Consider the following 23,652-nt stretch of genomic DNA (forward strand, 5'->3'; position numbering starts at 1 on the left):
ATGTCTTCATGGAATTTCCAGTATCTTTTGGATTAACATGGAAGAATAAAATTCTGACATACAAAAGCACTCTTCTAATGTTACAGTAACTAATTCATGCAGTTTCAGGGGAAAAAAAAATCAAACCAACAAAACACACATGAGCTGAATTCTCTTCAAACCTGATAGTCGCTTCTGAAAACGTGGAGAAATTACTTTGTCAATTTTCAATACAATAAGGTTGTGTTCTCTTCTGTTTGGTTTGGCAATGTACACCTGTGCTAGTTAGTTCAAGGGGAAAACAGTTTTCTTTCCTGAGAAAGCCTATATCCCATTTTTAGAGTTTCTTGGAAATAATTAAATGGCCAAAGTTAGAAGCAGCTGAGCTCTTGAAAGTTCTTGAAAGTTAGTGTGTAATATTCTTGCTTGTGTGTAATATTTTTTTATCTGATGTTGACAATAAAACCTAAATAAAGCACAATTGGATTTTCCCTTTGACACCTTGTCCATGGGTTATCTTTGTTTAATTAGCTTCACCTTATATTGTGATACCTTTATTTAAAAGAAAACTTGTTCAAATGCATATCTGTTGCTAGAAACTGTAGTCTTTTTTTGGCCTGCATCTTGTGGCTGCCGTCAGGAAACCCAGAATTTCCAAGCTCTTTTTAATTATTAAAGTTTCACACTTGTGTGGATGAAGAAGGGGTCAGCCCAGACATCTTTCTTGCTCTTCTCACTGAGGCAAAGAGTACCTGGCTGTAATTGCTATATCAAATGCTCCATTTCACTATGCTGATACTCATGGTCTTGTGCAGCTATCTTGACTAGTATCTCTTCCAGGGAAGTAGAATAATTATTGTTTCTTTATTCTAGTGTTTTTGGAAGGGTAAGTAGTTCTTCCCCCTTGCCCCCAGTACTTTCCTAGTTTTCACAGGCAATGCTAGCTCAATTATTTGCATGACTTTAGACTCTCTATAGATCTTACAAGGCATATTTAATTTCAAATAAATGAATATTGGAAATGTCAAACCCATTTCCGTTTTTCTGTGACCAAGCACATCACAAGTCTGCAGTCCTTATTAGGAAGATTTGTCATGTACCTATGTTGGGGCAAAAATCAGAGAGGTGATGATGAGTCATAGCCTCATGCTGTTAAAAGCACAAACCTGAACTTGCATTGGATTAATGAAAGAAATGGTGTCACTTGGAACTACCTGTGCACTTCGATGATTATGGTTCTCCCTGACTGACATTCCAGTTTAACAGACTTGTGGCGTTTTCATGCTTTTTCATCAATGCAGCCAAATATCCCTCAGATAAGTAAGACCTAAAAGCAATGCAGAACTAGCACTATCACAGCAAGTTTTAATGTAGTGATGAAGGCAGCTGTCAAAGACCAATTTTGACATTCTACACCATTTCAGTTGGATGTCAACAGTACCCACATAGTCTTGAGTTAAGGTAGCAGTTGTCTCTGAGGGTCTGGTACTGGCTCTGATATGAATGTGCTTAAATGTTTCCTCATTGTGGAGATGCGAGGAATTTCTGAGGGTTTAAAAGGATGGAATGAAGCTAAGATTTTTGCAAAGAATCTTTTGCAAATATTCCAAAGCAAAAGTAGATTCCAGTATTGATACTGTGCTCTCTGTTTCATGAAGTTGTGTGATTGCAAGAGATAGCAGAACAAGTAACCGCTTCTTGGATTGTCTGACAGCTGTACTATTCTGTGTTTCTAAACTTCCTGATAAAAAAATCTAACAGTTTCATAAAAACTAACAGAGTCTGATTCCAAAAGACGTGTTTCTTATACAAGAAGGCTTATGTTTTGTTTGAATTTCAATAGGGCTGCATGTATACTATTCATTATTGGTAAGCCAATCCACATACCAGGGAAAGAAGAAGAAGGAGGTGCATAAGATGCATTCTGAAGGTTTTTCCTTCAGTTGGGGTTTGAGTTGAAATTAGTGCTTTTACAAGACACACAAAAATCCATTCCATAGTCACGGGTGCTGCTGGATGTGTTGTTCAGTACTTAGTAGAGAATAAACATCAACAAAGACTTTTTCCATGGTTAGGTTATTCATAACGTTTCATCTTATGCGGATTCTCTGACTAATAAATCTTGAACCTCGTGCCACAGTCTTCCTCTTAGCAAGTTGTTTTGGAGGAAGTCATTCCCTCTGCTGTCTTTAGCCACTTATTTTTTGAAATTGTGAGAAAGAAATATATTTTTGATACCCCACTGTCAAACAGGTCATTAGTTCTGAAGTTGTTTTGTGGGGAGAGAAATTATACAAGTGGTATGATAGTTTCAACATAGTGTTCTTAGAGAATCAGGCTAATAAAGGTGTGATCTTCATAATCAGTTTAAAGCATGACGAAGGAAAGAAAAAAAGGTGCTCCTTTCTCAATACTGGTGATTCCTCTATTGCCTGCAAAGTAATAGGAAGAAAAAAAAAAAGGCGTGTATTCCTGTTGAAACAAACAGGCTTTGCAACAAAATTAAGTGAAATTCAGTTTAATAACATCTCTGGTGTGAAATTGTAAACTGTTAAGAGGCCAGAAATAGGATCCAAATGTGCACCAAGTTGGCATTGTTGTCATTTTTCCTCTTTGTGATGCTTTGAAGGCATTTAATACAAATTTCAGGATGGATAATCTAGCACAGTAGTAAAATCAAAGCTAGACAAAATGTCTTATGAATAAGGTTATTAATTTTTTATGCAGTTTGTAGAGTAACATGCCTGGTTAACGCCCTTAGTGTTTCACATGTGTCCAACTCAGACTTTCTAGTAAAGATACTTGACTGATAAAAGTGTGTATGAGAAATTTAGCATTTGATGGAAAGAAAGATGAGTTAACTTTGTCCTTGACCTGTATGTGTAGTATGGGACTCTTCAAAGAGTAGAGCTTTGGATATTTTAAGAGAAACTGTATAGTCACACATTTGCATTAAATCACTATCTTCCCTCTGCTGAGCCTTCCCCTAGGAAGTGTTGAAGCACACCATCTGCCAAAAATGATCACTCTCAGTTTTTGTGGTAATTAAAGCCTTCAAACAAAGTTGACGTTAATTTACACTGGCTGTTTCCCATTATACAGGATGTTTGTGAATATATGCTGGTTTAATTCCTGTTTACTAGCTGTCTTTCAAGTAACCATTTCATCTGTTCACACTTGCAAAGATGATTTTTTTGTTCAAATTCCATTCTTTGTCTATACTGCCATTTCAAAACTAAAGTCACTGATGAACAGTAGGGATGTACTGTTGGAACTGGCTTGGAATCAAAATACTTTGTACATTTCTCTAAATCACGTATAATGCCTTGGATGCTTTGTTGTATCACTGTTCTTGAGGGGTTCTGACCTACCAGCTGGTCAGCATTAGATCTCCCCCCCCCCCCCCTCGTTTTTAAAGCTTTACTTTGAACTGTCTATATATTTAGAAGCATAGAGTTGTAACTGCAGAGCTATGATTTTGATCTTTTCTTCTTTTCTCCTGTCTTGATTTTGTGTCTTCAAGCCCTGTAAATTCCTGGCTATGCTGAAAGTACTGAATGTGATTGTAGCCACAACACTACTTCTCTTTTTATTGATGTGGCTACAAACTATTCCTTTTTGTAGGTAGATGAGGCGTAACAGCTTCTTTTTACTTTACCAAAATCTCAGACATGAACTGTTCATATCCAACACTTCTTTTAACGTGGTTTAGGCAAAATTGGGAAAAAAAGAAAAATTGAATCTGGTGGGTGTGGGGAGGGGTGGAGGGGCAGATTGTGATTAGCTTGATTCTTTCACTGAGGAAATGGGCAACCCAGTAGCTCTAACATCTTCCAATGCTCGCTGAAGCCTGTTGCAAAAGATCAAAACGTGGCAAATAACCTTTAAACTAAAATGTGTTTTATAGGTTAGCCCTAAGTACATACAGATGCTAAGAATACACTTAGTTTCTGTAGTTCTGAAAGTATGATAGGTGTATCTAAGTGTGTGTTTAGCTTGACTTCAGACTCTCAGTTTGAGTACTGGTCATCAGACTTTTTTTCCTCTTGTTTTTCTCTGTCAGCTTTTTTCCCCCCATTATTTCAGTGCTATCATCTAGCATTGGACTTTCTATTGCTGCAGCAGAGAGTTATTCTAGAGTATATTAGTTTATCTGGTCATTTAGGATGTTCTGTACTCTTCAACATTTCTGATCTTCAAGGCTCTGCATGTTTAGCTGGGTGAGACTTGCATACTTACGTCATCTTACATAACTGTCCAGGGAAAAAAAAAAAGTTCAATTTTAAACTTGACTAGTACCGCTGACATTAATATGGTAACTTGCTCAGCATAAAGTCAGGCAGGGTCATTGTTCTCTGCAGGACCTTGTCCTTGGAGGGCAGTACTTTTAGAAGTTAGCAAGGTGTTAGTCTTGAGGTATAAAGCCATTAATGGCTGGATTCTGGGTTCCTGAAACTTTTCCTTTTCTCTTAGTGGTATTACCACAATAGATGAGACCTTCTGAAGTCCTTGACTTGACAGTTGATTTATAAGGGAAAAGAGCTGGCAAGGCAGTACTTGGTGAGGAGCACACTGTTCAGGGATTTGGTTCTTCCTTGTCAGAATTTGCATCTTGTTTTGCTTATCCAGATGCTGCAAATTCTGTTTTTCTTTGGGTTCTGAGAATGTGGTGGGTGAGGTATTTAGACAGCATTTATTTTGTTCAAACTAGTGATTTTGAAAATGTTATTTGTTGGATAATTCTAGTTTGCATATGTGTTAATTTTTTCTATGAATACTGGGTGTGCACTTAGAGCATATGGTTAGGTGCACTTTGAAAATTAAAATAAAAATAAATTTTCATCAAGTTAAGATTTTAATATGTCAAGTAAAATAAGTATTTTTACATGTTTCCTGTGTGGCAAAAAGTAAATAATACTGTTTGTTGGGTTTCTAGAATGCAGTGTAGTTCTTCAGGTATGAAAATATTTGTGATATTAACAGGAAGAAGATCAATAACTTTGGTTCCCTTTAAATTTTAGGGTAAGGTGGGGAGGACATTTTTATAAAACCACAGAATTTTTAAAGTCAAAATAGTTAGGGTTTTGATGTAATGCCTGAAGCTTCCTCTTAGTGTGAGTTTTGTTTTCCAAAAAACCTGAACCAGACTGTTTGTGAGTTTGTGGTTGTGTTTTTTAATAGGAGTAAGACAAGTATGGTGAATTTAGGGCTACTGAATATCTCATTGTCTTCTCCCATGCACACACAAATGGTTTTTCAAAAGGAAGGATTCCTTGGATATTGCCAAAGCTTCGTGCTTTTTGTCCCAGAATTTCCCATTCTTTCTCTTGATCTGTCCTGTTCACATACGCACCTGCAAATCTGACCTCTGCTGTCTCAGAGGTGGAGCAGAGCTACCCACCAAAGCTGGTAGATGTTTGTGATAGAAGGAATGCTCTGTTGTATAAGCAGAGAATAGCTAATGTTCTCTGCTTACATTCAGTATCAAATCCTCTTATCCTTTAACTTTCGGGGGTCATTTCTGTTTTGGCTTGTCTGCCTTTCCTTTTTAGCCCCTCTGTCCATTGTTGTGGTCAGATTCTTCTGTTGTGAAGTTCTACTCAACACTTCACCCTTTTGTTCCCATTTGATGCTCACATCTGCTGTCTTTGCTTGCTTGACAGAGACCTGCAGAACCAAAGCTTCACTTCTTGCTTTCTGTGCGGATTTTGGAAACTTGGCTGCATGTGACAATTATCAAAAACCTACCCGTGTGGGATTTTGGGGGAGGAAGATGAGGGGAAAGGGACAAAATGTCTCAAAAAGAGAGACCATCTCTCCAGTATGGGAGATGAATTAAACCCCAGTCCTTCAGCTTCTGAGCAGAGGAAATGAAGTACCATATGGGATGGGCACAGTTGATCATTGTTTGAAATTAATTGTGATCGGGACCTTATTGTTAATGAATGACTTGCCAGGTAAACTTGGGCCCAAATTCCTCAAAGCCCAACCAAAATGAGTGTATGTTATTTTTTAAAAATTTCCTGAAAACTTCTATCTTTTCAGGCTGTTTCTTCTTTGGGCAGAGGATACTGTATGTAGCGGAAATTTTCTTGAATTACCCCTTCCATCACACCCAAAGTTTCTCTCCTAGCTTTGCTGTTTCCTGGTCTCTTTTGTAAAGATTCTGGAGAGCCCTATTCACTTGTACCAAGTACTGTATTGCTTCCTCAGCTTGCATCCTGTCCACATGTGACCATTTATTTTCCTTTCTGCCCCTTTTATGCTTTAAATAAAGATCCACTTTCCATGACTACTGCAGGGCATAACAACAGTATGTTTGTGCCTATGGCTACCAACCAACAATCCTGCAGATAAATGTGAAAGTGACTATGTTCTTTTCAGTCCCTGAATGAAGGCAGGTAGAAAGCATGTAGCAAAAAGGCAACTATGATTTTAAAATACCTTTTTTTTCACCTGCGCTTAGTTGCTTACTTCTAGTAAACACTTTTCTTAATCAGGGCAGCAATCATTTTAGAGGCCTTCTTTTTAAAAACACAATAAATCAGAAGAGATCATGACGATATAGTACTAGGACAACCGTCCTTATATTTTTAGATTATAATAGACCATTTCTATATCAAAAGTTTTACCAACTATATATATGCTGCCAGGCACCTGTTAATCTGTCACCTTCGGGGTCAAACTACCATTGTAGCTTGTACTTCTTCCTTTCAGCAGGAAGTGTTTGTTAGCAAAAGATATCCTGCATTGCAATTTCTCCTATGCTACAGTCTGATACGTGTTTTTATGATAGGTTGTGAGATACCTGCTGGCCTCTGAAAGTATTATAGAAGCTACAGTCAGTCCTTCACAATTTCTCCTCTTCCATACCCTTGGTATCCTTCTTAATACTTTAGAAATGCTTTGTTACACTTCACAATTTGTTCTTTTTAAAGGTATTTTCAGTCTTTCTGTTCTGTACCTGAAAAAAAGTGTAGAGCCAGTGGATTTTTCATGTCTGTAGTAAGATACTTCGATGCTTCCACATTTGAAGAATTTCAGCTACTACTGCAGAAACTAGTTCACTTAGCACAGAAACATACAGAAGCATTAAATTAAAATCAAGTATCCCTAACATTTGCTAACCAGCTCCAGTAAAAGAACAGTACTTCTATGCCCACTTTTTGCAACTTTTATGTGCTAAGGTTGCATGTTCTTGGAGTTGTGTTCTGAGCTTGTTGCAACTCACAGTGCAAACTTGTCAAAATACAATCTATTTTGATGATGGGAGGTGGGGAGTGGAGATGAGTGATCAATTGTAATACAGGATTATAAATTTCTGTTAGTTAGGAGGAAATCAGTGAAATTCAGTAGAATGTCCCCAGTGTAGTTAAATGTCACATGGGGGATATATTCCAAATGCTCACTTGCAATATCCAATGTAGAGAAGCATTTGGTGTAATGGGCTTCTTAAATTGGGCTCAGGGAGGAGACAGGGAGGACAGTTCTTCTTCCCACCATCATATTGGTAGTAAAACAAAGGATTAACTTTCCTATGCTTCAGTCCAAATATGCATTCCTGAAAGACGTATCAGCCAGGTAACAACCATGCTTTGTGAATAAACTGTACCTAGATTTACATGAATTTCGGGTGAATTGATAGTCTGTGATTCTACTGAGCATTTGTCAGTCTTTTGGTAATGTGCATATTGATTTTGCAAGGTTGAATTATTTTTGAACGCTTAAAAATTTGTGGAGCTAGACTCTGAATAACTACATCAGCTAAAGCACTGACTGTAAAGAGTTGCCAGCTGAAGGTATAAGTTGACAGATGACAGCACATAAATAGAGAAGTTTGTAGAAACAGGGACCATTTTGGATAAGCAATAGTCTTGCTGCCCAACCACTACTTTCACATTGTAACAGTTTTTGGAATAGAAGATTTAAGAAGGGCTTTGAAGAACAGAGTTTTGGCTCTGGGACTCCTAAATGTTAAGGAAACTAAAGGAAAAAGAATAGGGGTGCCTAGTCTGAGCTTTTGAACAGGTTGTAGAGACCAGTACTGTATGTGGTGCAGAAGTAGAAATTGATTTGGAAAAGGTAGAAAAAATGGGGTAGATTTTCTGCTGTGATAGGTAAAATGGAGCAGGTGGGAAGATGCAGAAGATTGAAGTGGTAAAAGTAAATGGCTGTAACGTTATCTCTGCAGGGGCATTCTGAACAAATATGAATGAGTTGAGATTTCATTTAATGCAGAGAAAAGTACATTGTACCTTTTCTTGAGTTTTAATTACTGAAGAGTCCCTACTGTTCTTGTGTGAACCACAGGTCATTATGCAGTTAGTCATAGCAGTTTGCACTTGTTTCCACTGGTGTTTGAATGAGTCATGTCCATGGTGTTGTGCAGCTGTAGACAGAAGGGTGGAATGGCCTTAGGAATGTAGTAGGAGTGTGTGTGTGAAGCAGAAGCTGCTGGAGGATAAAATCACTGGGTCTTTTACTGTAGTTTACAGTACAAATAACATCAGTCTGCAGTACATATACTTAAACACAGTACGTGTAGCATGCTCAAACTTGCACTTTCATACTTAAGTAGTAGTCATTTCTTAAATCTACATAGATGGAGAGATTTCAAAGACACAAACTGAAGAAGGCATTTGATCCCATCTGGTCTCTTTGTAGCAGTTCTGTCTGTGTAAGTAGCCATGCTTGCTACATTTTCAGTTTCTCAGGCTCCCTTTGAGCCTGTATTGTCTTCACTCTGATTTGGCGTTGGCACTATTGAGAAGGTTGTTCTCCTTGGGATCACTCTTTCAATGTAGTAGAAAGGAGATTCTTTTGAAAATGTCCCCAACAAAGGTCGCTTTAAAATAAACAAACAAACATACTTTCATACATCAAGTACTGGAAACGCGTCCTATGTTTTTCCCACAAGTACATTTATAAAAGTGTGCAGTAGCGCTAAGCTGCATCAGGGCCATTCAGCAGTTTCCATCACTGTAAGAATATCTATATGATAGTTGAATGATGGTGAGGATTTGGGTATCTCTGATAATACTGTTGTGTCTGTGCTTAAATTTTGTTAAAGTTATCACAACTAATTTATTTGTTACTGATATGTCTGTGAGGATGCCAAAGGCCTGGAGAAAGCAGATGCTTAATATGGCTTAGTCTATCAAGGTCTGTATGTTGCAGGATTCTTTACAGCAACAATGATGAGAGGAGGTAATGTACAATTCTTAGTAGAAGGATGGAGGGAGGATTTCATAGAATCAACAGCTAAAGATTACGGGATATCTGCTTAAAGGTTCTTTACTGAAGCAGAGCTATAGAGAACTATTGGATGAACCTCAGAATGTGACAAAAAAGACTACCTGTTTCTGAGTTACTGAGATTCTGGCTATTCTTCTGCACCCACTGAACCAAATAATTTGTATTGGGGTTGAACTCCAGGATTTGGCTTTGCAGTTGTAGCATTGATTATAAGTACGTAACAATTTTATCAAATATTTTTGAAAGAGTGACTAGTTATTCAGACTTCAATGTTTTCTTTACCCGTTTTTTATATTTGGTTGCTCATTGTCTTCAAATCAGTGCAGGATTTGAAATTGGCAGTATGGCAGTATTTAGTTTTTCATACCAGAAGTATGATTCAAGTTGCTTATAGGGATTTTTTTCTTCCTTTTAGCTGATGACTGCTGATGTAGATGACTTCAAAAGGCATTTTTTTTTAATTCTTCCCACACATTTGGCTGTCATTTAGAGGTGTTGGGAAGTGGAAGAATAGCATCCAATAACATCTGAATTCCATCCCCTTTTCTCATCTCAGTCAGCTTTAGCTGTGTCTTGAAGGAGTCTACATATAATGCTAATCCCTGTTTTCTGAGAAGCTACATTGGTTCTCACAGTGTTCAAAGGTGTCAGTACTTGCTTATAGACAGTCACTTCCAACCAGTATGACACCAAGCTCTTCATTGTTGCAGCAGATTTTGTTTTGGAGGAAGAAGAGGGCAAGCAAAGGAGCAGCTCCACATTTTCTGTTGTCTTGTCGTCTTCATCTTTTTGTAGGGTTGCTGGAGCCCCATGCCTGACTTTCAAGCTCTCTGTATTTTCTTGGCAATATCAGTAAGAAACCCATACATGCAAAAAACCCCATAATTCTAATAAGAATCTTGTAGCTGGACTGAAAAGAATTTGAGAGAGTTTCCAAGGACTAGCAGGGAGAGATTAAAGGGTTATATGTCTGCGAGATCAGCCAGCAGAGAGAAAGGTGTTGTCAGATTATCACTAGGTATGCTCTAGAAAGAATGTGTTTCTGGCTAGGACAGCTTCAGAATGGTGAAGGTTAGGATTGTGATGACTAACTGCTTTCTTTTAGTGATGAATTATTACTGGAGAAGTGTTTATGCTACTACAGTTTCCACACAGACCTTGTGCATGTGGAGGAGGGTCAACAGAGGATTTACACTAGTCAGGAGAATGGCTTAATTACATGTATCAAGACAGGCGCTTTTTTTTCTTCTATGAGCAAAGAAAATGCTGGAAAGGAATTTTGTTTTGTCGTGAAATGAGGTGGTAGAGTCTGGCATTAATGTGAATACTTGAAATGGATGTGGGAGTGCGTTTGCATCCCTTTCTTAAATTCTTTTCTGTGCCAGAATGAGTATGAAAAGAGCATGAAGTGTGTCCTACTGCAGCCCTTACCCAACACCTTACCTTGAGGTGTTCTGAAAACTTCTCTATTCCAGGTGACATTAAATGTGCTTTTTATCTGAATGGAAGTAGGGCTTATTTGATTATTAGGAAGCCAAAATGTGTAATAAAACCCAGTCTGTGAACCCACAGTTTAGACATGTGTTGACTTACGTGCAGACTCCAATACATACATGTCGCAGGTAAACAGATGCAAATGAATACAGCTGTACTGTCAAGCTTATTATGAAGATAAACATTAGCATTACTTGAAACATAAAGAAATCTGATGAAAGATTAAGAACTTAGTATTATTAAAACAAACCTTCAGTTGAATTGATTTGAGAGGCAGCAGAGCCTGCAAATACTTTTCATCTGATCTGGTAGTTATCTGAAAGTACTAATTTTTTTGTAATACAAGAAGTGAGATTGTGGGTTCACCATTTTTATTAAGATGCCTTGAGAGGGAAAATGGAATGCAAAAGAAGTGCTTTATGTTTTTCTTAGGTTCCTGACATTATAGATTTCCTTTGCTGGGACCATATGGCATAAAGGAATACATCATCGTTGCTAACAGAGAGCTGAGATTCAGGATTTAGTTTTGTGATCTAGTTATAGATCCTAATTATTTGGGCTAACTGCTTAATTTGTTTTTCTGCATATAATGTGGCAGTATTATGGTGGAATCGAATGACAGGAAAATGCAATAGTTAATCTTTACTATTAGTTACTGCATATCAATGAAAGTTACCATTCCTTGAAAATAACTTCAAAAAATTTGCACAAAGATGAAGACTTAGACAACAAGGGAAGATGGGGAGAGAGAGGTCCATCTGGTAGGAGAAAGGTAATGTGAGGTGAATAGGGCTACAACATAAACATCTTTACGTATAACCTGTGCTTATGGTGAATCGCAGAGTTTCCTTCATTTTGTTGTGTAACAGCCTACCAGATTAAATCTTATAGTACTTGTGAAGAGATTTGTTACACCATCCATTTCCTAAAACCAAAATTTTCAAAGCACTTTTGTCATGTGGATGGTGAAGAAAATGTAGGTCACTTTTTTCACCCCCTCTCTCTTCTGGTTTTCCTGCTTTATGTAACAGCAAATAGATTTTTTTTTTTTGTCTTAAAGCTTTTCTACCTCTCTCATTTTGCTTTGGCTTGATCTGTCCTAAAGATCTTTGTCTTGCACCTGACAGTGGGAACAGTGGAGTCCATAGCAAGGCTGGTCTGCAGGAGTGGAGTTTGTAAATGCAGACCATACCAAGTGCTCACTGCCAAAGTAAACAAGTAAACTAGTTGTTAGCCTTATTGCTCAGGTTCGTTCTTTTGCAGTGTGTTGCGTATGCGGTGCTGGTAGACCCTTTGTCCTGAAAGATTCCCCAGGCAAGTGAAGAACTAAAGTACACAGTTTTTCAGAAGCATTTGGTACTGGCACAACTTCCTGCAGATCACTTGAAAGTGAGGAGATTTCAGCTTTTCATGGCTTTGTTAAACTGATTAAGAATGGGATTTTTTCCCAGTCAAATTGCAAAGTGTGAAAAAGAAAACTTCTTTTCTGTTTAGAAACTTCCTTTTTCTTTTTCCTCTGTGCTTCACCCCTGTTTTCTCTAGTATGCTTGTATATATTTTATGGGCATACAGTTACCAAGCTGCCCCTTATTTGTATATTGGCTAGGAAAAAGTTTCAAATGGTCCAAATTCTATTTCCATTGAATTTGGCAGCGTTGTTGTTGTTTTTTTAAACTAAGCTGGGAATGGAACTTGACCCTTGATAAATATTGGGATAATGTGAAACAGTAACACATGATACAGCCTGAACAGCTGAACACCATCATTTATGGGCAGGGCTAAGAAGTGGGAGGGCTCTGTTTTGCCTCTGTGTAGGTATTCTGGATTAAAAGCTGTTAGAGAACCAGACTAAAAGCTGTGTATAAAATAATAATTTGGTTTCAGGTGATATACAATTACATTCAAAACAACACAGGGAATTTAGAGACTCTGTTCTGGGTTGGCTGATTCCAGTGTAACCCAATTTCTACATATCTGAAGCTGCTTATTAGGTTTCCAGTAGCACATCATTGCAACAACTTCCACCAAACAGGATTCTGTTTCTAAATTTATGGGGCATATGTTGTCCGTGTGGTAAACTTGATTGCTATAACAAGCTCCTGATCCCCCGCTGTAAGTTTGCAAGGTTTTCGTTGTGTCTGTTACATGTTTGTATTTAACACAGCACTGGGTATGTCATCCCAGGTTCTGTAGAAAGTATCCAATCATGTACTGCAAACTCTGCTAACCTGCTAGTTCTCAAACAAAAACAAATATACAAAAACTTCTGAAAATATATGTTTATTTCTATGTATGGAGAGAGCTGTAATTGATCACAGGGCTCTTCACTTAAGCTTCTGTGCCCTTTCCCATCTGTATGTATAGAAAACCTGCAAAGAGATCTTTTCAAAATAGGGCAATGACTTGATTATGTGGCTTTCAAATAATTGTAATGTTGAAATTATTATAATTTTGAGAACTTTTAAAAAGAGTGCAAAAACCATATTTATTTTTCAAAATGTAAAATAAAACATTCTACTATTGCAAATATATGAATTCTTTGCTTTGTTTATGTAAAAAAATTAATGTTTGACTTTCTATTTTCTTGTGTCAGCAGCAATGCTATCATAGCAGTAGCTTAAATGGGAAAAAATACAAGCAAAGAAATAAATTTAGAAGCCATTGGGAGAGCTCTCTTTTAAATTTATTTCAAATATTTTAGGTGGTATACAAGTATTTACAGCCATCTGTTGAAACGTCAAGATTATTTTTGCTTTGCTTAAAACTGTATCGTTAACTTTATTTCCCAAATTAACTACTGGTGCCTCCACTACCTGACATTCTAGAAGAAATCAGTGATTTATATATTTGTTAAAAGTTAGATAGCATAGGCTGTCTAGCTATAACACACAGTTTTTAATGAGGATTTTAACATGACCTAGTATCCTATTGCTGATATGAATGCACCTCTTTAGTATGAGATTGTATTTGGACTGACCATTTGTTTTTTTGTTTGTTTTGTGTCCTTTCTTCCTCCCTTCCTGCCCCATTTTCTTACAGAGACCAGAATATTCTGGATCCTACTTTGGAATATGTTAAGGTAAGGTACCGTTTCTTACCCTCAAAATATTTTATTTGGTATATAACCAGCACTGCCAGAGCATTTCCAGTCATTTGTAGTTAAATAGTGCTTCTGTCTATCTTTTGCTACAGAAAAACTAATTATATATGTCAGACTATTTGCTGCATGCTTCAGTTGATATACTTTTGGGCATTGTACTTTGGGGGTAGGATGCATTTTTATATTGGGGCCTCTTTTCAGTTACATGGTGACTACTTGTGGTCTTGCCCTTGTTAACAGATTAAAAGTATCCATATTTCGTGCTTATGGATTTCTGGGGAAGTAGAGGAACACATCTGAAAAGATCATAAAAATGTCAGATTTAGGTTTATGGTTTTCGCAATATACTTGCTAACATTACCATTAAAAATTCACTTCTGGTCCAAAAAGTATCTGGAATCCCAGCAAAATTGTAAGTTCTGTTTTCCTTTTGTATAAGATCAGAGTGCTGAAAAAATATATAAATGTGTAATTTGTTAGAGTAAATAAAAAAAATACTCTGGCGCATTCATAAATTTTATTCAAAAGTCAGTCCTGGATTGGCAGTATAGAAACTTTGGAAGAAACCTTAGGGATGTCATTCTGTACTGAGAGTCTCCTGCAGTGCTGTAATTTCCAGTGAATTAGTACCTTTCAACATGTTTCATTTAAGTGAATATTATTTCTCAAAACCTTGAAAGAGTCTGGCTTCTACATCATGTCTCTCAACAATAGGCTTCTTTAATTGTTGTTCCTTGTCTTTTAGAGGACCTTAATCTTCTGAAAGGTGTCTGATAAACACAGGTTATCCTTGAACGTAGGATATTTCTGTAGCTATTCATGTTGACAGCCTGAATTTCTCGGACACCTGAATTTATGCTTCAGGTTAGGGTTCAGGTGAGGAAGAGACTGACAGCCAACTGGGTTCTGCTGCTAGAATTAGCTCTGTGGGTGTTCATAGTTGAGGGAAATGGAGAGGTGCCCAGGTAAGGGTTCAGGTTGATTGAAGAAGTAAACTAGGATAATGTGTTGAGAGTGGACTGCCGAGGGGAAGTGCCGAGAATTAATTTGCCTGAAAGTGTGGAGGGGTCCTCTGCTGGACTTTCTGCGTAGGGCTGGGGTGGAGGTGGGAATTAGGGTTTGGAAGAAGAGAAAGGGAAGACCAGAACATGAAGGTCCATGGAAGAAGGGGCTGTTAAAGGACTCTGAGGACTGCTGCTGGAATTCTGCTTTAAACAGTTAGATCAGTGTTACAAGGTCCCTGGCCTAAAGTTGGGATGTGGTAAAGTATCAGAGACAGAGAAGGCTAAGAGCCTTCTGAAGAGTACTGTAGAAGAAGGGATGCCAAAGGCAACAAAGTGGTGGACATGTTAATTGCTCTATTTAATTTACTGTGTATCTTGTACTATGCTGTACAGAGTACGCTGTTACAGTTTCAATAATATGGCTAAGTAGAAGGCAGAGGTTTCACATGCCAATTCATCAATATATGTGTCTTGTCTTGTTGCAGCAAGTTCTATATTATAAATGTGGTTTTTAATCTTTTCAACTTTTCTAGTAGAAGCTTGTATTGGACTCTTGTTAGTAGCAGTGGTGCTAAGCTTAGTTATTAAAACTTTGATGTTGGGGAGGAAAGCCTGGGGAAAAGAGACTTACAAGAGAGAATACAAGGGTTACCATCCCCTTCTTTTCTCCTTCCTCTTTCAGTTTTTCCTGTCTATACCCTACCTTTAGTGAACTGTGAGTTTGGTCGCCAGTTCAAGGGTTTTATAACAGGAATTCTAGACAAGAAATCTTAAACTACAACTGTGAAAAATATGCAGAAATTGTGTTCTAATAAATATAGCCCCCCAAACCACTTTTTGGCTTTAGTTAGTTAGGTTACTAAGAAAACTGACTCCAGAAATGTATTTTTACACGAAAAATTATCATTAATGCTAAATAAAGGAGGACTCTCATCAATAATTTGTTATCAGTTTACTATGGCTGGAAAAGATGTGCCTGAATTCATAACAACAGGATCTTGGAACCCCCTTTGGCTTAAGTTTCAGCAAGTATGTGTTCCTTGTCTTCTATAACTTACCTTATGGTAACTATTATATTAATGTTTATAAATTTTCCAGCTCCTTGAATAACTTATGATAGCAGTGTTAAGTCAGATATAAACTGCAGAACACTGACCTACTCAAGTTACAAAGCTGAAGGAATAGATTTCTGAAGTATCTCACTATGCTTGTACCGACATTGATTGCCATTTGCACAAGTCTCTTACATGTAGTGTGTGCCTATTTAGTTTGAGCAAGCAGGCTTGGTGCCAGTTGGGTAGGCTTTGACAGATGTTGCTTAAGTGGTGAAAAAAATACCTTCAAATGAAGAAGAGATAGTAAGAGAAGAGGGAGAAAACAACACGAGCACTTTTGGGAATCCTATTTTGCTGATTCAGGGTACCAAAGTTCTGAGAAACAGATTAATATTTCTGATGCACAGGAAAATATAGTTAGTATTGTCTCTAGGCAGAGAAGTCTTGATTGGCTGACTGAAAACACACATAAACTTGAGTATTAAGCATGTATGATGTATCAAGTGTACATCAAAACTAACACTAGAACAAGCAAATTGTACACAAAGTCTTGATACTCATTCTTGTTTCTCTCATCTCGCTGTTCAGACTGTAAAGAGAAGAGAGACTTTGGATTGATTTGCCTTGTAAAAAGTAGTACATGGCACAAATTTAAGTTGTATTAGGGTAGTCTGGCTGCTGGGATTCTGCCTGAGTTACAGTCCCAAGCAAAGTGTACTGCGTCAGGGCCCTGAGGGCACTAACTGGCCCTAAGTGTCCTGACCAGCCTCACTTAGGACCTCCACCCACACCCACTGAGCAAGGGCTCCATTTAAGCTCAGACTGGAGCCTTCAGGCCCTGACTGAGCTGTGTCTTTGGTGTGCCTGCCCCTAGCCCTCTTCCTGAAGTGCTGTGGGGGAAGCCCTGGATGGACGTTGGACCTGGCCTGTTACCCTGTCTTGCCTGAGGCTCACTGGACTGTGATAGGACCAGTTGGTGTCATCGCCCTGCTCAGCTTGCTTGCATCTTGGTGCTGTGGGATTGCACCTTGTTGGTGAGCACGTTGCCCACCCTGTGCTCCTGATCCACTTTCCCTTAGGAAGCACTTGCTGCTCCCCGACATGCTAATTGTTGCCGGCTGTTTGGAAAGATCCAATACAATCAAATACCTCATCCACTTTATCAGGCTGCACAGGCATACGTAGTCTCCTTCAACTCCAAGACAAGCAAATAGTTTTAAACTAGCTAGATGTAAAACGTAATTTTAAAAAGAGAAGCTGGGCACAGAGCTGATCCTGCAGCTTCACAGTTGCAAATTAGCACTGTTTCTGCAGTGATGCAAACATGCTACTTGAGTTTCTTCTGAGTCCCATAATGAAGATAATTAATACTTGTTCAGAATGTGCTCCTGATGGGGAGTGATCAACATCTCATCAGAATTGGACTCTATTGTAAATAGAATGCGGAGAATTCATTCAGGTATGAGGAAAAGTAACATGGTTATTTTTTTTGATTCAATGCGCTCTGTTTCACAGTGAAAAGAATATCATAGTGTTTATTGTGGCAGTAGTGACTACAAGCAGGCGCTGTATAGGGCAGAGAGACTGATGGTAAACTTAGAAGCTGATTGTATCAATTTGCTTTTTATACAAACCTTTCCATGCTAGAATCTGGTAACTAAAAGTAATATAAATAATTCCTTGTATTTAGAAATACTCTGGACAGAGGAAAGGCAAAATAAATTGGGTTTTGTCCTGTTTTATTCTGTTCAAGGTACAAGACAGAAAGCTCTGATTATAAAATTAATCCTCTGAAGGCGTTTTAGAGACTGCTCTGTATAGATGGTTTCTAATACTTGAATCTAAATTACAGCTCAGAAATGGCAGTTTTCTGCATCTTGAATATTGATGTGTTAGTTCATTCAGTATATAAAGAGAGCTAATTATGCAAAAGCAAGTTCTAAGGAAAAAAAAAAAAAGTACTGATTTCCTGGAGTCTGAGTACTGAAGTGTCCGTATGGCTTCAACCCTTTCTTTGTCTCCACAGCGTTGCTGAAACCATGGTCACAGTTAAATGGCTCTTTCAAAAACCCTTTTATGGTAGAAGAGAAAACAGGCCAGACTGCTTTGAGTCAGTCTGCTAACCAAGTCATGAAAGAGATTTACGGACACAATAGCACGTTGTACATTCTGTGAGATTTTTACAAGTTTTATGAGCCAAATAATAGATCCATTGGTAGTCTCAGCAGGTTCTTCCCACACCCTAAGTCTGCATATCCACAGAACAGACTCCTGCAGGGGAGAAAGGATCAAGTGCTGGCAGCTTTAAGTATGTCAGAGAACTTCTTGTGAATCGTTTTGATCAAATTCATGTGAACTAAAGATAGCTTTCTGTCCCATTCCTACTCACTATAAATACTTCAGGGTCTTTTAATAGAAGTCTGTGCTATAATCATTAAGGCTGTGTCAGGGTGGAAAGAAAGAAAAACAGATTTCTCTCCTCCTTTCATGGAAACCTTTTGAGCATTTCCTGTGGAAATAGTGCTAATAATTACAGAAATACTTGTCAGCAATGAGTTGATAAATACTATTATGGCCTGCAGTTTTGGAGTTGTATTTTAATCCATTAGCGGAAAAATTACAGTTTGTGACTGATTGTCTGCTCAGCGTGGTCATGAGGGAAGTTTATATTTAGACTCGGATTTGAAAAAACTGTCACTGGTCTAAGGAAGTTACAGCTGCAGAAAAACGTTATTCCCTTGTGAAGTTCTGTGGAAGGATTCTTGTTTGTCTCAGCCCCATAGTGTTCATTTTTTCCCTATTTTTACTCCTCCTTGATTTTGTTAGAAAGTAAACTGTCATAGAAATTATTGTCATTTATCGCGACTTTTGTGAGTGCAACTGAAAATAAAATTTTGATGACGTTCCCATGTCTTGGTCGTTATCTGTAGCTTTGCAAGACAGGACAGTATTTTGTGGGTTTAATTCAACTTCAGGGGACTTTGATCAGGTGATAAGGTTTATTGATGCACAGTTTGTATAGTTAGTTGCACAAATTCATAATACTGTGGATGCCAATCACATATATGCGCGGGTGTTTGTCTCTCATCAATCTAATGGCTGTGCCAAGAAGATAACATGGTAAGAATACTATCAAAAATGAAGTTCGTATGTGTGTACGTATGTTTACGGAAGTTTAAGAAAAAAATCTGTGGCAGCATGACAAGTAGTCACAGTTTGGGAAAGAGTTCTTCCTGATGGCATTGAAATTTCATTGCAGGGAGCCTTTTTTAGGCATGGAAATATGTTAGAAAAATCCCCACCCCACTGGAAAAGTTGCCAACTACAGTGTGTACCTCTTCATGAGCTGCTGCGTATCACTCTCCTGTGGAGACTTGCCTGTTGAGATGCGAGTTGTGACTTGTGAGCAGAAAGTTTGTTGGGTTTCTGCATTATCTGACAGCGTTACACATTAAGTATCTGAGCTTGGAGGAATGCCTGACACTAAGGCACCAAATGTTCAGGAGGTTCTTTTTGAATCTGTGGCTCTGTTGTTTTTTTTTCCTTTTTGCAAGTGCAAGCAAGGGCAATAGCATCACAGAAGGTGGAATCATCCAATGGAATGTGTTTTGTTGAGGAGAAAAGGAGTATGTCCATACAGCTGACTTTGACTTTACACATCTTTCTTAGTCACACACAGAATCACACAGAATCACTAAGGTTGGAAAAGACCTGTAAGATCATCAAGTCCAACCATCAACTAACACCACCATGCCCATTAAACCATGTCCCGCAATGCCTTCTCCACACGTTCCTTGAACACCTCCAGGAATGGTGACTCCACCACTTCCCTGGGCAGCTTATTCCAGTGTCTCACGGCTCTCTCAGTAAAGAACTTTTTCCTAATACCCAGTCTAAACCTCCCCTGGTGCAACTTGAGGCCATTTCCTCTTGTCCTGTCACTAGTCACTTGGGATTTGACATCCAACTCAAAGATCCTTGTTGGTGTCAGTGAAGTTTGAATCAGAGATATTTACCTTTTTTTCCATGTTTCTCTACTTAGTAGGAGCTGAAGCTTCACAAACATCACTCCACAGCAGTTGCCTCTTGTATACAAGCTGTATAATTCAGAAAGATAAGATCCTGTAAGAGCTAATCTAATGTTAAATACATATATTTATCTGTCTCGCAATGAAAACTGTTTTGATGCTTGGTGGGTCGTTGCTAGTTATACGCTGCCCTCTGCTGGAGAAAGAACACTATTAAGTGTATATTTTTAAAATCAAGTTATGGCTATTAAAATCACATTTTTCATAATAAATTCATTATACCTTTCATAATATTAAAAAGTCTGTAGCCTGACTGTTGGAAGTTGGTTCTTTTTTTTCTAGAGAGGCACAGAATGGCGGGGAAGGATTCTCACCCTCCCCGCCATTAAGTTATAGAAGTAGGTCCTAGTATTTCCCAAGATAATCTGTTCTACCTCCCAAACTAGATTAGTCTAACAGCCTTTTCATGGTTACTGTGGAAGAGTTCTTCCTAAAATGTGATGTAAATAATCTTTTTTGCGCATACGGGTGATTTTTTTTTTTCCTATCTGTCGTCTTTTTTGTTACCTTGATTTAATTTTCTAGTGCGATAAGTTTTGGCTGTTGCAATAAGTTGGACTGATCGTCTTGTACTTTTAATGCTGTTCTGGTAGTAGTCAAATTTAGGGTAGTGGAATTTTTTCCTCAGCCTTATAGCAGGCTTGTTTCTTACAACATTTGCCCTTTCTCTACTTAGACGGGGCAACTGTTTCTTTAAGTACGTATGATAGGTATTCCTAAAAGCTTTCAACAGCCCAGGAAAATTTCAAAAAAGACTTAAGGACTTAGATACGTAGATGAAATTCAGCAGCTCTCAAGTAGTTAATTCCCCTAAAATCATTATGAGAATCTTGCCCTATTTATTTGGAGTTAATGAAAACTTGTTTTATTTTATAAAGTGCAGTGATGGAATCTTACACCCAAGTTTCAGTATTTTCTCATGTTGAATTTTGTTTGACCGACAGGCTAGTCTCTGAAAAGATGGTTGAGTCAGCAGTTCTGTAATCTTTTTGGTGCAAAGTGATGAATACAGTCTAAGCTGGTGTTTGCAGTAAATATGCAGGAAGTATGATTCTACAACTCTGCAAGACAATGCACTTTTCAGTCTACTGTCCTAGTTCACGTTTTCCTAGTAGAGAGATTCCCAAGTTAGCCTGTTACTGTTTGGGGATTTTTGTTCTTTCCCAGACCCCAATTCCTGAATGACCTGATGAGCTCCAAGAGCTGGGGTTTTTGTGGGTTGTTTTTTTGTTTTGTGGTTTGTGGTGGTTTTGGGGTTGTTTGTTAGGGTGTTTTTAACATACTGTGAAGAGGGCTTTTTTTTTTTTTTTGTGAATGTTAATCCTCATATGAATTCAGTCATGGATGCTTATGGAGCATCTTTTGTAATGCTGAGTATGCTTTGGTAAATCTAAAATGTTGATAATTCTTGAAGCAGCATGCATTCTCTCTATTTGCTTGCTAAGGGTTAATCTTACATCTGTCCTATCATGAATTTGACCCTGTTAATGTCTGCATTCTACTTCTTGTATTATTCCTCATTAACTCTTAAATTATGTCTGATCTGGAGTCGTCAAAAGCCTCTACATGCACTGAGATGGCACTCAGCTTTGAGTTGAAAACTGTCTCTAAAATTGCACTAATTTCCTTGGCACCAGTAGTAATACTAGGGGCAGTAGTTACCTAGTTGATCGTTAATATATCTGTCGGATAATCAGTAACTACTATTAAGCCTTATTTACAGATGAGAAACATAAGCTGGAAAGTTCTGAACCTGAAACACAGGATAGATGTTTTGAGGTACAAAGAAATATTCTTTTTATGGTGTCTCTAGCGATCTTGTGAAACTTGGATTTAAATGAGTTACCCTTTTCCTCCGAAATATTAATGCATGTGGCTGTCAAATGCTGATATATGTTGCTATTGATAATATCCCCAAGTCAAAATGATGGTGTCAGTGGAAGGAAATACTAGTAAATGGTGACATGCATTTACTTTTCAAAGAAAGGAGAGAAAAAAAGAGTGGTTTTTACTTTTAAGACATTGTCTGGTTCACCTTGATTTTCGATCCTTTTTTGTTGCATCCAGAATTATTGTATCTTCTATCAGATACTATGATTGTTGAAGTGACTGAACATTTCTGACAAACAGTGCTTTCCTGTACTGAATTAAGACAAGGTGTAATCCTGGACCCAGTCCATTGCATTGCAGTAGGCACTGTATTGCCAGGAAAGAACATGCTATTTCCCACAAAACTGGTACCTATGGGGAAGAAAGAAAGGTGCTGAATTATAATATTGCCATGCCTAATTTTTTCTATCTCATCGTAGCAAACATTTTATCTATCTTGGTAAAGAGCAACCCGATACATACTGAAAAGGATCTGAAGATTTGAGTGGAGTAAAAGTTAATCTACTTGTAAAGTGAGTTTGGTTTTCTTTCTGTTTTCAATTTCTATGCAAATACTTGTGTCAATTGACACAAAGAGAAGAAAAAGATATCTTTCTGTCTGTCTGATGGCATCAGCTGGAACTCTTACAGCTTACCGCAGGCTTTTATTATACTTACATGGATAGGCGTGTATATATATAAAAGGTATGAGTGCCACACAGAATTTGACTCCTTTTCACGTGAGATATTTAAACTGTTAATAACAGCAGAGATCTGAGTACAGTCTACCATCTTTTGTGTTGGTCTTTTCTTAACTGTTGCTGAGCTGTCTCTCTTGCGTGGAATACTTATTTTTCTATTTATTTTGGGCTTTCAGGATTGTTCCACAGGAACTATGCCCTAAAGATGATAGTTACTGATGTTGTTGGATCCTTTTCGTAATGTTGAAGATGGACTAATAGCAGAAGCTGACTGGGACATGAAAATATTTATATTTAACTCCTTCATTGCAATGCCTTACTGAAGTTGATTTTTAAATGTATATAAGCATATGAACCACAAGAGGGAGTGAGTATAAAGCGTGTGGAAGGCAGATTACTGGTAAAGCATTTTGGGTACTCTTACTGATGAAGCCTATGGAGGTAAAGCTCCTAATCTCTTGGAGCTGTGTTTATAGATAATAATTACAGTAAGACTGGTACATTGTGTGTGTCTGTATATCTTGCCTCTTTTTAGAGACATACTGTTTAGATACAGTTTGGCCTGTGGAGAGGGCAGCAGACGGAGCATTAGTATTTTTCAGTTGGGATGCCATCTATTAATGTGTGCTGTCAAAGGAGCAGGTTTGTCTGAGATTTTTGTATGTTGGATACTATTAGGATCTAAATAGCTACACAAATGAGGGAGAATAATGTTACGTTGGCTATCTAGAATACCCAGAGGTTGTTACCCCCCATGCCCTCAAATCCTTCTGTTAGTAGAATGTTGAAAGGGAGGTATATGAGCTGAGGTGAGCTTGCTGCTTTTGCTTCATCAAAGTGTATTGTGCAAAAACGTGGGAGGGAGACAGACAGGCCTTTTCAAACTCATACATGCTGGTAAAGACTTTTGAAAAACAGAGCTCTGACAGAGCCCAAGTGACTTGTGAGTTTTATTTTCAAGTGTTACACATCCAGAATCTCCCTTTGTATAAACGGGAACTATTCTCTGGTATTAAGGTTAAGGAGTTTAAGATAAATAGCTGATTTTGAAATGCCTCCACTTGCCCTGGTGAAGTAACAGAATTCTTTCATCTTCAAATTACATTT

General features: G+C 37.9%; 1 protein-coding gene across 1 annotated transcript in view; it reads left to right on the forward strand.

Moving 5' to 3' along the window:
- The window catches only part of BCAR3 (BCAR3 adaptor protein, NSP family member), an 81,017-nt gene that overhangs the window by 24,795 nt on the left and 32,570 nt on the right, over positions 1 to 23,652 (forward strand). The window contains exon 4 of the mRNA XM_059821820.1: positions 13,768 to 13,807. Coding sequence (XP_059677803.1) covers positions 13,768 to 13,807 — 40 coding nt within the window. The remainder of the gene's footprint in view (positions 1 to 13,767; positions 13,808 to 23,652) is intronic.

This window comes from Gavia stellata, chromosome 10, assembly GCF_030936135.1.
Source record: "Gavia stellata isolate bGavSte3 chromosome 10, bGavSte3.hap2, whole genome shotgun sequence".
Taxonomy (NCBI): Eukaryota; Metazoa; Chordata; class Aves; order Gaviiformes; family Gaviidae; genus Gavia; species Gavia stellata.